Here is a 17,642-nt window from a genome sequence, read left to right on the forward strand (position 1 = left end):
CTGGCTTCCTCCTACTGCGGGTGAGGAACTCCACAAACCCCTCAAAAGACAGATGATCCATGCCTACTATCCTCCAAATGCTAATGTGCTCATCAAGGGCACAGTTAAATAAGTCCTTGAGAGCTACGTAATTGTAACCCAGCCCCTCTGCCACACTCTTGAACTTCAGGGTGAATTCCCTAATGTCTGTCCCTTGTTGATGGAGGGAACTCAGTGCATGCATATGTAGAGGGGGCTGCAGACAGTGGAGGCTGGTAGATGGATCAAGCCCTCATGTTGGGCAGATCATTCTGTCACGGTTTGGGGTGAAGGGATGAGACGAGGACTCAAGAATGCAAAGATAGGCTTTTATTAAATAAAAAAATAAAACAAAACAAACAAAAACTACCCTGTCCTGGAAAACATGACCGGCTGGACAAGGAGAGACAAAGCAGGGTGGAACAGGAAGCAGGTAAACAAGGTCTACATATGACAACGATCTGCCACAGGACTGCAAACACAAGGAAAATAAATAGGGAAAGCGCTACACAGCACAAGACAAAACATGACAACATTTAAGCATTTGGCCGATAAAAAACAGTGTGCTACACAGAACACACCAACAAACGCACACAGAAGAGACTACGGCCCGAACGAACATGAAACCGCACGCGGTGTCAAACAAGAATAAACCAGACTGTGTGTGACAGAACCCTGACAGATATCTATTAGTTATTTTTTATGTTACTCTATTCACCTGGTGGGGTCTTGCCTTGAGGTGGTATCTGCATTTTGGAACAGTGGTAGCTGTTAACTGGTCCAAGCAGGTAATTAGATGGTTCAAGTTGGTAAATCATCTTGGACCAGGAACAAACCAGCTAAAGAGCTAACTGGTCAGTCTGTTTTTTGAACAAAGTGGCTGGTTGACCAGCAAATAACCTACTTGGAAGAGCTACAATGTTCCAAATATTGTGGTGTTAAAACAAGGAATTTACTGCTGAGTAAAAACTAACATTGTTCAATACTTCTAGACAAGCAAGTGACCAATTTTAGGGCAAAACACAGAGAATGGAATGAGATACCTGAGTTAGGTTTGTCCTCAGGTTTACTGTTGACATGTTCTTCATGAAGATGGGGTTGAAGGAATTAGAAATGACATGAGAAGAGACAGAAGGTAGAAAGATCAACATGCGTGATCTTGTTGAGCACATGAAAAAAGGCTTGACAGAGGAGTCATGAAATTATCTCCCATTTATCAAGGCAACTGATACTGGGACAGATTATGGGTTTGGGCTGTGATTTTGAATGGTAATAGCATTTCAGATGACTGCTGTCTGATTTTGTGAATATTTAGAGGGAAAGAGAGAATTAATTGCTTACCTTGCTCTATACTGCTGCTCTTTGCAGGGAGTTGTGGCAGTTGTCTGCCTCTGCGCCCTAATGACGTAGTCCCTGCTGGGGAATAATGTCCACCACGTGGAAGTTCTCTGGAAAGAAAGATTTTTTTGTCAAATATACAGGAGAAAAAAAAAACTTTGAAGATGAACCCATATTTTATAATGTGATTTAAAGAGTTTATTGTAAAACACTATGTAGTTACAGAGGAACAAGGAGAATAGTTTTTTGTTGTTGTTATTGTTAAAGGTGCACTAATAACTGTCCTCGTTTTTGTATTTTTTTTTTTTACTTTAAAGTCTGGAATACACTACACAACTTTTAAAATCTGAACAGATAAAAAAAAAAAAAATCATCATATACTTGCTGACTTTAAAAAAGTGAAAAACAGTGAAAAAATCATCCACTAAACGACCGAAGATCACGCACTTCCAGACTTTCAAATCGTACCAAACACAACAAACTTACACAGAAAAATGCTCCTAAGTGCTAAGAGGTGAATAAAAAAGGATAACAAAATGTGTTCTAAAATCATCTCAATCAAACATGTTTCATAACTGGATGGAATCAGAGTCTACATTTTTTAAAAATCTGTGTGTATCATACACTACATAATTTTCTGCGAAATCTGTCAACTCTGACTGCCTGGCATATCAGACTAGTTATGACTTTCAGCAACTACTGTAGTATCTGTTGAAATGTTGTGTAGTGTATTCCCTAAAGGGACATGGTGATGGAAAAAATATGAGATGGGAGGAAAAAATATATTTTGCAATCACAAAGTTTCTCAGAGGAATGCAAAAGCAATTAAAGCAAAAATATTGACAAATAATTTTTCCTCCCATGACATATTTTTTTCCTTCAACATATCCCTTTAGAGGTTCCATATACTTCAGCCTTAATTTAAAATAATGTCCACTTGCATGAGTTTAAGAAAAGTGGGAGTTTGACTTGATTTTCATATTGTGTCAAAAAGTGGGATTGTGGGATTGTGGTTGTCAAGCTATACTACAATAACCAGCAGTGCACAAACTAAAGCAGATAAATCAAGTTCTGAGGGGCTCCCAGCATGCACCTGTCAGCTCGCGGAGAGTTAGGGCAGGAACCCCCTAAGCTGGTCTGGCCAAAGGGCCTGAGGGGAGGCTCTCTATTCCTCCTGCAGCCCCTCAGGATAGAGGTGGGCTGAAGTCTAAACAGCCACAGCAAAGAAGGCCAAAAAAAATGCAATGAGACAATCAGACAAGCAAAAAAAAAAAAAAAAAAAAGACTAAAAAGGTAAACCAATTACAAACAAAGGTAAAACTAGTGAAAAAGCTGAAATAAATAGAAGCTGAAATAGATTCACAGAAAAAAAGAAAAGTGATAAATATATGTGTAAAGGTTTATTATGAGATCTTACCTGTCACCATCAACGGTTTTCTTGTTAGCTATCTGACAGTTTAGCCTATCCAAATTGCCAGAATGCCTTTGAGATGGAAAATGACTGATCCAGAAAACAAACAGATGGAAAAAACAAAAACAGGGATGTAATAGCAAAATGCCATGGAAATGTATTATGGAGTCCAAGATTATGGATTATGGAGGCCAAGATGCTGGATCTCTGATTTAACCAAAACAGTTCAAGGCTGAACTATTATTTTGCATCAATGTAAAATGTATTGTCACTTTCAATGATTTGAATGTGTTTTTGCTGAATAAAAGTATTAATAAAATAATAAATCTTACTGACCCCAAGATTTTGAAACGTATTTTAAACACAGTTTGTTTTAAGCACAGTTTGGTTGTGGAGTAAGAAAAGTTCACTTGCAGGTACTGGATTCCCCTTTGTTTTCACATACCTTTCTCTTTCGGGTGAGTGGAAGTTTGACTCTGGTCTTAAACAAGTTGTGCTGGCACTTCTTACTCTGTCTAATGAAGGCTGAAGATCACTGCAAAGAAAGAAAGAAAGAAAGAAAGAAAGAAAGAAAGAAAGAAAGAAAGAAAGAAAGAAAGAAAGAAAGAAAGAAAGAAAGAAAGAAAAATCAGTATCATACAGAAAAGTCAAATGACTAGTATTACTATTATAAAAGTTGCTTGTTGCTATTATTTCTCAGGCATAAATACCGAAATATTTTCCAGCGCCACACAAAAGACATTAAATGCTCACTACTACTCCTCACTACCTATTGATTGTACAGTTATCTGGTTTGGATTTAGTCAGCTGAGCACTGTACCCTTACCCAGAGCTGACCTCATCTGTGAACCTGAGAACACGTTGTGGAATGGCACTAAGAGGGATAACTCCATCCCTCTCTGTTCGCCGTAACGGTTTGTTCTTTAAGCATGCAGGGAGGGTAGAGCTTAGCATGGAAAGAAATAAACAAATAAACAAAAGCATGCATAACAGGCACAAAAAGAATGTAAATATCAACTTAAACTGAAGTAAAAGAAGAGAGGGGCATGGCTTTTTATTTGCGAACATCACAAGAAGGAAAATGAGCGATGCTCTCAGTACACTATATCGACAAAAGTATTGGGCCACACCTCTTAATTATTGAATTCAGGGTTTTCAATCAATTCTCTTTGACACAGGTGTATAAAATCAAGCACCTAGCCATACAGTCTGTACTTACAAATATTTGTGGAAAAACTGTTTCTCTTCAGAATTCATTTGAAGAATTCAAGCATTGTACTGTGATAGGATGCCACCTTTGCAGTTAGTTTTATTCAATTGAATCCCTGCTAGATATTTCATGTTCAACTGTAAGTGGTAGTCTATTATTCGAAAGTGGAAGCATTTAGGAACAGCAGCGATGAAGTGAAAGACCACGTAAAGTCACAGAGCAGGGTCACCGATTGCTGAGCCGCATGGTGTGTAAAGGTTGCCAATGCTCTGCTGCTTCCATAGCTTAAGAGTTCCAAACTTCCACTGGCATTAACATCAACACAAAAATTGTGTGGCTGGAGCGTCATGGAATGGGTTTCCATGGCCGAGCAGCTGCATGCAAGCCTCACATCACCAAGTACAATGCCAAGTGTTGGATGGAGTGGTGCAGGAGTATGTTACCTGCCTGACTGCCATCTGTAAAGTTTGGTGGAGGAGGGATAATGGTATGGGGCTGTTTTTCAGGGGTTAGCCCTTACTTCTAGTGTAGGGAAATCTTAATCCTCTCCTTGAACTGTCACCTTATCGTGGTGGAGAGGTTTGAGTACCCGAATGATCCTGGGAGCTATGTTGTCTGGGGCTATATGCCCCTGGTAGGGTCTCCCAAGGCAAACAGGTCCTTGGTGACGGGCCAGACTAAGAACAGTTCACAAACCCTTATGCTCACAAACACATCAAGGACCGTGATGTCGCCCGGCATGGCGCAGCCGGGGCCCCACCCTGGAGCCAGGCCCGGGGTTGGGGCTCGTATGCGAGCGCCTGGTGGCCGGGCCTCCCCCCATGGGGTCCGGCCGGGCTCAGCCCGAAGGAGTGACGTGGGGCCGCACTCCTGTGGGCTCACCACCTGCAGGAGGGAGCGTAAGGGGCCGGTGCATAGCGAATCGGGCGGCAGTCGAGGGCGAGGCCCCCGACGACCTGATCTCTGGACACGGAATCTGCCTTTAGGGACGTGGAATGTCACCTTGTTGGCGGGGAAGGAGCCTGAGCTTGTGCGGGAGGTCGAGAGGTACCGACTAGAGATAGTCGGGCTTACCTCCACGCACAGCTTGGGCTCTGGAACCGCACTTCTCGAGAGAGGCTGGACTCTCTACCACTCTGGAGTTGCCCATGGTGAGAGGCGGAGGGCTGGAGTGGGTTTGCTTATAGCCCCCAAGCTCAGCCGCCATGTTTTGGAGTTCACCCCGGTGAACGAGAGGGTCACTTACCTGCGCCTTCGAGTCGGGGATAGGTCTCTCACTGATCCCGGATACAGGCGGCCGAAATGAGCTTTCTCCGCAGGGTGGCTGGGCGCTCCCTTAGAGATAGGGTGAGGAGCTCAGTCACTCGGGAGGAACTCGGAGTAGAGCCGCTGCTCCTCCACATCGAGAGGAGCCAGCTGAGGTGGCTCAGGCATCTATTTCAGATGCCTCCTGGACGCCTTCCCAGGGAGGACCGTCCCACCGGGAGGAGGCCCTGGGGAAGAACTAGGACACGCTGGAGGGATTATGTCTCCCGGCTGGACTGGGAACGCCTCGGGGTTCCCCCGGAAGAGCTGGAGGAAGTGGCTAGGGAGAGGGAAGTCTGGGCGTCTCTGCTTAGACTGTTGCCCCCGCGACCCGGCCCCGGATAAGCGGAAGATGATGGATGGATGGATGGAAATCTTAATTCTTCAGCATACCAATATAGTTTGGACAATGCTATGCTCCCAACTTTGCCGGAACTCTTTGGGGAAGGCCCCTTTCTATGTCAGCATGACTGTGCTCCAGTGCACAAATCAAAGGTCCATGGTTGGATGAGTTTGGTGTGAAAGAACTTGACTGGCCTGCATAGAGCCTTGGCCTCAACCCCATCTAACACATTTGGGTTGAACTGGAACAGAGATTGCGAGCCCAGTATTCTCGTCCAACATCAGTACCTGACCTCACAAATGCTCTACTGGATGAATGGGCAAAAATTCCCACAGAAACACTCCAAAATCTGGAAGAGTGGAATCCGTTATAGCTGAAAAGGATGGGGGGGCCAACAGTCCCTGTTGGTGTAATGGTCAGGTGTACCAATACTTTACCCTATACTAACTTCAATGTACAATGTTATATTGATATTTGGGCCATGATATGAAAATATTGTAATTCATGAAATATTGTGATTCTTTGTCTTTAGAGTATAGTTATTTAAAATTGTGATTTATTTCATCTTCTCCTCACTTGATTCTCATTAATCTGCATTTGTCATTGGTGCTTCATCTATATAGATAGTTCTTTCGGAATTTTTGAATTCAGGTTGAAAAGTAATAACTTAGTATGCGTTTGTTAACCAAAAGCTTGCCCTGAATGGTGGTTAATCTGCTTTTTTTCTTTAAAATCTTTCAACAGAAGATTAATAATATACATCATCATGGGTGTCGGAACCATTGTATGTGGGTGGGACAAGACCCACCCACTTTTTACGATCAATGATATTGGACCCACTCACTTTTATCGTGTCTAATTCAGCACGTCTGCCGATAAACACAAATTATTAAACACGTTAGATGCTTTATTTCCACTTTTCTATTATTTTCTTAATTTTTATTGAAAATAAATGCCTTTCCGATCTGATATGTGATGGGAAAAGGGAGTAGCGTGAGTTCGGCAAAGTTCAATTTGCGTCAAAACTTGACGCCATGCGTCTTACCCCTACACTATTGCTGCTCTCAATGATATGGTGATTTCCGTAATTTTGTCTTGCCCAACCAGACATTTAGCAAACAAGGTAATATTTGTACTTAATGTAAATGGCATCTATTCCAGTAAAAATTTTCTGAGAAAAGACCCACCCACTTTTTTTTGCTTCCGACACCCATGATATACATACAGTTACTTTTAAAGGAAAACCTTGTTAAATGCAATACAGAGATACAGCACACTGAAAGGGGGGAGGAACAATGTCTGCAATGACTAAAACAGCACACAAATCACAATAAGCAGAGGTACATTTAGCATTACTGCACGGGTCTTGAACGCTTCACTAACAGAATGGGAATATGCTCAAGCACAACACTGATACTCGGTTAGTTTCAACCAGCTTACCTGTAAATATCTTTATGTATACCATTCACTAACAATGGCATCTTTGGGGGAAGTGTGTTACAGTGCCTAGCTAATTTCCTAATTACATTAGCACAAACAAGCAGGCATCAAAAAGAGCAACATAAAAAAAAAGAAAAAAAAAAAAGAAAATTATTACTCAAACAAACACAAAAAGGTGTGAATTGTTTAACATGACAGGCATAGAAAACGAATTAAAAATTACTATAAATAGTGATTTCATGTAAATTCTTAAAATGAAGAAGAACTCAAAGATAATTGAATAAGTATTGCACTAAATCCTCATTTGGTTGATTATATGCTTTGGCCAAAGGATCTAAAATTATCGAGAAATAAATATCACAAGTAACACAGAAATGCAAGGGATTTTGGGATACAGCCAGGTAACTCAGGGTGGCAGCTTACAGTGAGGGTTTGATTCACAGCTCTGGATTTTTACCTGTTTGTGTGCAGGCACTCCGCACTCCCACCTCGGATTGATCTGTGCATCTCCAGGACCTCGCTGAGGTTGCCATGGTGATGGTGACACATTGACAGTTTGACAACCAAAAATAAAAGAAAAGAGTATGGAGAGGAAAAAAGGGGGGGGAAAAAGAAAAAGAAAAATGAATGTGTCGAAAATAATAGACATGTATTTAGCAATATTTGTACTATTATTAATGGGAATGAACTAAAAACTATGGCTGTTAGTCATATTAGTAGTATTAGTATTTAGTAAAGTAATAGCATAAAACATTTTGTTGACACAATATGAAAATCAAGTCAAACTCCGTTTCTAAAACATCAAATGTTCTTAGTGCTACTTATCATAAATAGTAAAAAGATCTCGGTGTGAATAAAATGATACAGTTCAATATAGCTAAACCATACAATAAATAAAACACATACATATTTTTATATATGCATTTGGAGCCTTAAGAACTAAAATAGCGATACCTGTCCTCGGAATATTCATAGTCAGAATCCCCGGAGCGATGTTCCTGGTGGGAGTCATGGTAACGAGAGGGAGAATAGGAATGATGATGATTTTTGTGGATCTCATCCAGACTCCTGATTAAAAGGATGAAGGGTGATGAGTCGTACAGCACACATAAATCATCCTCTAGAGGGCAAGACACTTCACACTGCCATATCACCTCCAGCATAATATTCTTACAATATAACACTTATGAAAGCAAGTATGTCCTCTGCATGAAAATGTGTGCATGAATGGGATCTAATCGGTCTAGTCTGTATGAAACACATGAACACTGTAAAAATGTTTTCAACATTTGTTTCCAACCATAAATAATAAAGGTATGTTCGGTGTTAATTGTTGTTTTGAGTGGTCAAGTCAACTTTATTTATATAGGGCTTTAAAAAATACAGATTGTTTTAAAGCAGCTTTTCAGTGATACACAGAAAAAATATGATTCAATGATGCAAACAGAATTCAATTCTGCTGTAAAGCAGCTCTAAAAAGACAATAGTAAACGGTCATTATTCAGTTGAAATCAGTTCAGTGTTGTTTCATTTCAGTTCAATAACTGTGTAAAGTACATCAATTATGAAATGAGTTCAATTCAGCTATAAAGCAGCTGATCTCATCCAAGTGTCAGTAAAGTCAAATCAGTAATATTGCAGATTATTAAGTGTCCCCAGTTAGTGGTCAGTTAGGTTGAATTTGTTAAACATGTAAATATGTGGTATTCAATTGATGTGGCTCACCTCTGCATAGGGACATGTGCAGGTCGTGACCGGGCTCTACATTGGTCTTCTCTGTGTGGGGATACTGACCGCGAGCGATGCTGTATGGCCGCCTGTCTCTCAGGTACGGCCAGCGTGCTTGACCTCTCTCTGTCTCTGGAGTTCCTCTCTGCTGCTTTAATACATATACATTTTGTGTCATGGACTTGTTCCAGTCAAATACAGAAACCCTTTGCAGGGACATCAGAGTGACAATAATACACCCACATTCACATTTCTAATAACTACTACAACAATTCATGCCAAAGGATTGTGCTGAGGTACCAGCACAACTGCTACTGCTCTACACATGCTAGAAAGAAAACAAGCAAAACAATAAGGCACTATATGATTGTACTTTTCACAAAGGTTCATTTGATTTTGTCACTTTAAATGTGTTTATTTTCATAATCATTTGGTTTCACGTGTTATTTCAATGTTATCCGAGGCAGAGTTAAATACACATGGTGCATGAGTTTAGTGTGATTTTATGTGCACATTATGATCATTTAAATGCTTCAAAATTTTAGCTTTTTTCCATTCGTTCGCAAAACTTTTGCGTTCTTGCGAATATTTTTACCATCACCATGTCTCTTTAGAGGCGTCATAAACATTTGCTTCTCTCTTTATTTTCTCTCTTTGTATTTCTTGACATAGCAGTTAAAAATCAATTAACCAGCTAAAACAAATTAGAGATAGGCCAAGGCTTGATGCACAACAGTTCTCATGTCAAGCAAATAACACCAAAAGTCCTTGCAATCAGTATCAATGTTATAAATTAATTTCCCAGTATACAACTGTAAACAGATAAAGATAATGCTACAGTACAATTGATTTGCTGCTTACAACCACAGAGTTTAGAGATTTAATTAGGCTAACCCAATCCATCAAATCAAGATGCATTAACTAGACCTAAAAAGTGTATGTATCATTTCTGTATAAATTTCACTGAAACGCATACAGATTCCACTGCTAGAGTTCACTTATGGAAATATATGTGAAGCGAATGTATGTTAGAACATTTTAACATTTAGAACTGGAGAAGCAGATTGAGTTGTTGTCTGGAATTGATGCTCTTTGAGAAATCTGACTTTTACTTTAATAGCTTGCAGTTACATTAAAATGTAGATTTGGGAAGGAAATTCATTTTCTCCCAATCAAAGATGAAAGAAAATTAGAATACAGCGAAATTAAGCATTGAGCATTACAGAGTTTCTGAGAATTCATGACTCATGCATCTGATAAACTTTTTATGATTGCTCATCAAAGCAATAACACTGAACAAGTGCAGTTTATTTTTATTAATAAACAGAATATAAACGGAAAGCACTCAAATATCTGCACCATAGACGCAAACATGTAAATAAACATTGCACTAAATATTTCTGCATAGATAACATAAATGTCCAAAGTATTGAAATTGACTATTAAAATGATACTGGTGCAACTCTAGCAAATTGTCAATCACAGATTGTCCAGAAAACTATCAACGATTTTATCTTGGATATCCAAGATAAATTTACAGTTTAAGAACAATATACAGTGTTAACTGCAAGTCTGACAATTTGCAGTACTCTTATATTAGAAATATGCATGGAACATTGTATAAAAAATTACATTTGAAATATCAATCACAGCATATTCTTCTTTTATACTCTAAATTCTATAGCAAGCTTTTCTACAGGCATGCAACAGAGGTAACATCCATTGTCATAAGACCCATATTAATCCTGTTACCTGCTCTAATACAATCTTATAATCACTTTTTAACTCTTGCTATTTTAGCTTGACAACAAAATTAAACAGGTCTTATGAAGGTAATAAAACTTTTTTGTGTTTTTATAGAGTGATTGACTTACAGAGTCATTCCTCCACAGTGTCCATGCACAATTATTGTGAGGTGCTTCTGTGGTTCAAATTAACACTATACAGCCCAGCATAGGAGGAGAGAGATTATATTCTGTACTTCAAAAACTAACACAACCTTCTTTAAGAATCCATTATTCTGCTCTAACACAGCATTTTTTTTCTTTCATTTTATGCTTTCATCTTTGTGCCAATTAAGAATCATATTCATTTGTATATCAACTAATGGGCTTCTACTAACTAAAAAAACAAACAGCTGTATTGGTTACAGGACACCTCTGCAGTGATAATGACATTAGCTTTCTCTCTCACCCTGTGTTGGGTTTCTACTCTTCGAACAGAGTAATCATAGCCCCCACCCACCTGAGGACACTACTGTTATACCATCATCATAATCTGTTTCAATGATGCGATGAGATCCTGAGACACACACACACACACACACACACACACACATACACAGCATACAATTCAACTGCTGAACATAAAAACAACACGTATTATAATTGCAATATAACTTAATTTCAAAGCTATTTAATTTTACCCTATTTTTCCACTTATAGTATAAAAAATATAGATTTAAAGTAGTTTTTTTCTTGCTGCAATTTTGCCTTTTTAAAGTGCCCTTATTATGCTATTTTAAAGGTTACTAATTTTGTTTTGAAGGTCTTCTACAATAGGCTTTCATGCATAATATACATTGCAGAATTTTCTCAGTGTCTGAAACGCTTCGATGAAGGATTTAGTCTCTCTAAACCCCTCCTTAACGATAGCCTACTCTGCTCTGATTCGTCAGATGACTCATTCTGTTGTGATTGGTCCTCCGCTTACAGTGTGTCGAAACGTTTATTACCATATCTGAATTTTACGATGGTGTTGGTTTTACCGTATACATTTGAACAAAGTGGATTTGCATTCACAGTAGAGGTTTGATCAAGCTCAAAAAATCAAGCCCGACCCACCCGAGCCCGAGCCCGTGCACGTTGTGTCAGAGCCCAGCCTGGCCCGACACGTTAACTGTAATTATGAGCCCGAGCCCGATTTAAACCCGACCATTTTAATACGTGGGCGCTCTGACGAGAACGGGCCTGTAATGAACGGAGCGGCGGTGTGACGCTCAGCTCAATATTCCACTCTATGCCAACGCGCTCCACTAATGAACCGCTCACCGGTAAAACAACGTTCGCTCAAATCCCGCTCAGACATGACATTTATCTGTATTGTAGCTCGTTGAAGCCATTAAACAATGTATTTTGTTTCATATTTATGTTTAAATATTATAATGTTATTTTTAAATTTCATCTGATTATGAAAAGTGCAAAGATGCGAGTGGGTCAGAAATGATTTTGACCACTTCATTAAGTTTTATTTTGTAGAAAGCCTTTCTTTAAAGTGAATTTTGTTTTGTATAAATTGTATCTTAATTTGAATCGATGTTTCATCTGCCAATTGCCTGCATGTGCTGTGAGTTTAACACGCAGTTTTAGACTAATTCAGACTTGTGCAACTTTTTGCACATTTGTTTCTTAGTTGTAGTATTAGTTCTTACTTTGCTAAAAATATATATATATATTATTTCTGATTATGGCATAGCTTTCGTCCCACCCAATTAGGCTAATAAAGTAATGATTAAAAAAACACAAATGCTTGATCAAGGACCCGGCCCGACCCTTCCCGAGGATAGTGGTGGGAAATATCGGACCAAATTCTTCCAGACCTCAGCTACAACTACAGTGTTTGAGGGTGGGTTAAAGTATACATGTTCATGAGCAGCCAATGATGACCATAAGCTGGCATTATGCAAATGTGTTACAAACCTATGGTGCATGAAGTAAGCCTGAAATAACTTACCACTCGTTACAGGCAGTTAAGAATCGATTCTTTCATTTATCATGGACTTAAATCGTCCAAACTTTGCAGACCTTTTACATTTACAAACAGCTATATAACACACTATATAAAGCTAATATCTGATAAAGCATAATAGGGACACTTTAATAACTTTCAGAAATTGAAGTAATGGATCTTGATGCAGCTTTTCTATTACAATGTAAACAATATATTAAATTAATGCAATTAATTTGTGGGATTAAAATAGGTATTTTTTGGCTTTATAAATGGCTTTGAAGCTCAGTCCCAATTACCCTCTTCTTAGTATGCACTGGGGCATGAATAATTAATATGGTTGCCTTCTTTGAGCATTTGCGTGATTTATTTATACTGTAGTTGTAGATTTTATTTTCATTTTTAGTATCTTCTTTCATGTTTAGTTCTGTGATTTCGGGATGCCTTTGTTCCTGTACTTAAAATGATCAGTTAGCTGCAGTGTTATTTTAATTAACAACACTGCTGATGGAAATGTTCATTATCAGTTTTTTTTTATTATGAGAATGACTAAAAAGACAAGGCTACAAAAATATGCATAAAGATGATATTTTTTAAGATAAACTTTTAACAAAATTATGACAAGAAAACAAATAGCACAGCAAGATATTGACAAAGCTAAAAAAAAATTTTTTAGATGAAGATAAATCTTAAAATGATATGATTGTTTCAAATATGCTGGGGATTGTCCCACTTGAACTGCGTGAGCTGAACAATAAACACCAGTAAACTGAAGTGCTTAATTAACTCACCCAAATGCTCTTTCTGTAACAATGCAATAAAACATATCTACAAAATGTTAAATTAATAACTGAAGAATTCACAACGTTAGTTATAATGTTATTTCAGGAGATCAAGTTTTTACAAAAAAACATTTAAATGTTGCGTGTTTAAAGTAATAAATAAAATGTTTGAAAATTTGGTTTAATTGTGATTCTTGTCTACAATTTTTTTTTTTTGCCACCTAAAATTTGTCAAACCAATTACATGACAAAATATTGACTAAATTGAAAGGCTTTTTTTTTCGCCATAAGACAAAAACTATGAATAAAATAAACAAAAAATAGTTATATTTCATGAGTGTTTTGTCTCATTGTGTGAGACATTATGTACATTTCTCATAGAAAACATAATAATAATAATATTGACGAATTTAAAACCATGTAAATAAAGGAAACAGTTTGCTAAACTTTATTATTTATTATTTCTACTTAGAAAATCTTCTAAAACTGGTCTCACTGCATCATGGCGTTGACACTATGGGAAGACTCCCATGTAAGCCAGTGTCTGAAGCACGCGTCTAAATAATCTGATTGGCCGAACATAAGGCCATAAATAGATGGCAGAAATACGCATCGTCAGATTCTAATTGTCTTTAAAAAGATGCACCGGTGTAACAGAGGCATGGCAATGCGACATCTCATTCCCTTCTCTGGGAACCAGGTTACATACGCAAGTCCAGAAGATCCCCTTCGAAGTGAAACTTTGACGCTGCATCACGCAATTGATGCAATGGGAACCAGAATACCAATGCTGCCACACCACAGGATGTAAACTTGCCCCACAAGGCTGTGTGATCTGCACAGACAATTGTTGAGCACTGACTAAACCGGTATCAACCCTGAAGGACTGTCAATCCTGGGGTTGAATCCGCATCCAAACAGTAAATCCTGATGAATGTCTGCAGATAGGACCATCCTGCTATAGCACATACATGTATTTTTTTAGGGGGGAAAAAGTGTCCTGGAGAGACACTAGGTCTGCCAACCAAACTTGGGCCGACCACAGCAAAGCCACCAGAAGAAGGTGAACTCAGCTCTGGCAAACTCCAGAGAGCAGAGATATCGGAGGAAAGGCTTGCAGACAAAGCCTCTGCCAAGTGAGGGCGAACCAAAGAGGACAGTGGGTCGACTCCTCTGAGGTGAAGAAATCCACTTCCACTCAGCCGTATACCTCTGCCATATGGACTACTTGCGGATAACCATTATCCAGGACTCAGCCCCTGCCTTGACAGGATACCTGCTCCCACATTCTTTCATCCCAGAATGTAAATTGCTCTTAGAGAAAGCAGCTTGCCTTCTGCCCAGAGTACGATCTGATTAGCCTGCCTGAAAAGGGGGCGTGACTGCAGCCCGTCCCGGGGATTGATGTATAATACTACTGAAATATTAATAATAACTGAGGGTAGCCCCCCAGCTGTGGGAGGAAGTGTTTCAGTGCCTGAAACACCACAATTTATGTTCCTAGAAAGATGAGGGCCTCCACAATGTTCACTGGCTGGTCAGCCATCGAGAACCGCACCCCAGCCCGGGAGAGAGTCATCCATCAAAAAAAGACTTGCGACGGCATCACGACCCAAGTGCCCAGCTTTGTTGAGGAACAGTGGCCTCTTTCACAGCTGAAGAGCACGTAGCACACAGCCCGTGACACTTACACTTAAGATGATCCAGAGGATGAAAACCCCTGCTCTTGAGCCAGAACTGGAACAGTCTCATGTGCAGCAGGCCCAATGGAATAATGTTGGCCGCTGCTGCCATGAGACCTAGCAATCTCTGCACTTCTAGAACTGAAAGCTCCTGGCCTAGCCTGATGTCTCTTACAGTGGTTACGATCAAATCTACAAATGCAGGAGACATATGTGGCTGCATCGTGGTCGAATCCCACAGTACCCCTAGAAAAGTGATTCTCTGTTTTGGAGAAAGTTCACTCTTCTTGAGCTTTGACCTGAGTAGCAGAAGATTTATATGGGCGACCCATGCTCGATACAGTTCTGCTAACTCTTCTGACTGGGCTAATATCCTCTGATATAATTTGAGACACGATGAGTTTGACGGTTAGCATCTTTAACCTGTGTGTCTAAAGAGTATGATTCAGTCCCCACAGATCAAAAACCGGATGCAACCTCTTTAATTTTTGGGTACTAAGAAGTACCGACTGTAAAACCCTGCCTCTCTCTCTGAGAGGGGTACATTTTCTATGTAACCAGTGGCACTCACAGGGGAGAGATAGCAAGTAGGCATAGCCCCATTCCCATGCTTGAGCATCCCGACCACCGTAGAATATGTTGAGGTGGCCTGGGTATGTACACAGGCTGAATATGGGTTCTTCCATGCCCTCGAAAAAAAGCGGGATGGAGGCGGGGAGGGTGCACTCTAGCTGAGGGGAGGAACCGATTATCAAGCTTGGAACAAATGACCACTTGCTTCTCATTTGGCCAATCAATCTTTAACTTGGCCATTGCTCAAGTAACAACCTCTAGCAGCTCCTCAAATACGGCAGATGGAGGAAGCTGCTCTGCCGAATCACCCATCTGTTTGTCTACCTCCCACCCCTCAGAGTCAGATGTAGACAGCATGAGTTCCTCGTTTTGGTCTGAAGAATTCGCAGAGCAAGCTTCAAGATACAAAACGGGGTCCTCTGATTCAGTAGAGACCGCAAGAGATAGTGTGTTTCCCCGTCTTAAATTTCATCTCTGCCAACTTGACCTGTGATCCCCATGACCTGAGAGACACCACGCTGTCTCGGCATGAGGTGCAGTAACTTGACTCTCCTCCCTCAGGAAGAGAGCCAAGTAGGATCGGAGCTTAAGCATATTGTAATTTCACAATGTACACAGTCAGCCCCCTCAAGGACTGACCTAGCATGCTCCTCTCTCATACAGAAAATACACGTTGTGTGAGTCGCTCGCTGAAATAAAGGGAGTGTCATCACACAACTCCTGTAGTTCAGTCCTGACATTGTTTACTAACTCTTGTCTAAATACTTAAAATAAACACATTATACAGGAACAGATAAATGTGACCCCATCTGTGAAACCCCGGCTAAGGTCGCATTATCTAATTATGAGATATAGAGCGTCAAAGTAGTCATAACCATAAAAATGACCAAAACAGGTAATTTGTGTTTATTGCTGTAAATTATAAATTATACCAAGGGCTTTGAGATGCAGTACTCAATTTTTCATTTATAATATTATAAATACTGAAATTAATGCTTTTATTGATGCTACGTTTTATTATTTTGCACCAAAAAATACCGGACGTGGGCTTCTTAAATATTACTTTTAATCGTCTCTTTGTTTACTTTCGACCCAGAAACAACTGCTGATTCTTATATCATTCGGTTCAGAAACATATTTTTTACAATTACAAAGTGCAAACAGACCATAATATCAATCCGCACGACCAACGATCAGGTCAGTGTCGGGAAAGGCAAGAAAACGGCGACTTAAGCCGGGTTCTGATTTCTGTGGGGATTTCTTTGTGTCATCACCGACATTTCAGGAACAGCTTATTTGTTTTCTAACTCCACCTTCTGCCTATATATCCATCTTATTTTAAAGACATTTAATGACTGCTAAGTGTCGAAATAGTTTGGCTTTTGGATGCTGATGCGCTGGGTTTATGAAATCCCTATAGGGTCGGCCGCGGCACGCGAAGCGCAAGGAACAGAGCAGCTGATAGTTTAATTAATAATGTTTAATATAGGCCTACTTGTTTTTTGTAGGCTCAATAAAGAACCCGTATTATATATTATTATAAAAAGGTTGCGTATGTCCTTCGGAAGCAAAGCTCTTGCGTCTGATGTTTTGGTTTTGGTTTGTAGCCTATACGAATAGAACATGCATGAATGAGAACAAAGTGCAGGACATGCTTTATGTAAAAGAGTTATTAAGCGCAATGAGCCATGAAAAAATCATAATGAATCATAATCTAATCGAATTGTGAGACAAGTGAAGATTCACAGTTATGACTAACTATCTGCACAAAGTTTGAGACTGACCTGTTAACTTGGTAGGGCATTAGTCCTGGATTTACTCCAAATGTTACACAGTGAGATTTTCTATGGATGTTTTATATATTAATGGATATATATAGGCCTATTAATGACATTTTCTACTGAGATTTCATTTTTCAGATTTTCATTTTACTAATAAAAATATAGCCTACAAATCATTGGAGTGAACTGACTTGGTAAATCAAGCTCTTGTGGTGCCCCCATTCGTTTCAGTGTTTCACGCTTTTTGGACATGCACATCATAATAAATAGACTTGTTTTAACAAAACTCTAAGAATTTTCCCATA

At 39.5% G+C, this 17,642-nt stretch overlaps 1 protein-coding gene across 1 annotated transcript in view; it reads right to left on the minus strand.

The window, feature by feature from the left end:
* rims1b (regulating synaptic membrane exocytosis 1b) overlaps positions 1-17,642 on the minus strand; it is a gene marked incomplete at its 5' end in the record, with an annotated part of 85,561 nt that overhangs the window by 16,992 nt on the left and 50,927 nt on the right. Inside the window, 7 exons of the mRNA XM_079813429.1 lie at positions 1,360-1,466; positions 2,450-2,563; positions 2,774-2,839; positions 3,213-3,302; positions 7,523-7,585; positions 8,020-8,133; positions 8,791-8,944. Coding sequence (XP_079669555.1) covers positions 1,360-1,466; positions 2,450-2,563; positions 2,774-2,839; positions 3,213-3,302; positions 7,523-7,585; positions 8,020-8,133; positions 8,791-8,944 — 708 coding nt within the window. The remainder of the gene's footprint in view (positions 1-1,359; positions 1,467-2,449; positions 2,564-2,773; positions 2,840-3,212; positions 3,303-7,522; positions 7,586-8,019; positions 8,134-8,790; positions 8,945-17,642) is intronic.

Source organism: Gobio gobio, assembly GCF_949357685.1.
Source record: "Gobio gobio genome assembly, chromosome: 3".
In the NCBI taxonomy this organism is placed as follows: Eukaryota; Metazoa; Chordata; class Actinopteri; order Cypriniformes; family Gobionidae; genus Gobio; species Gobio gobio.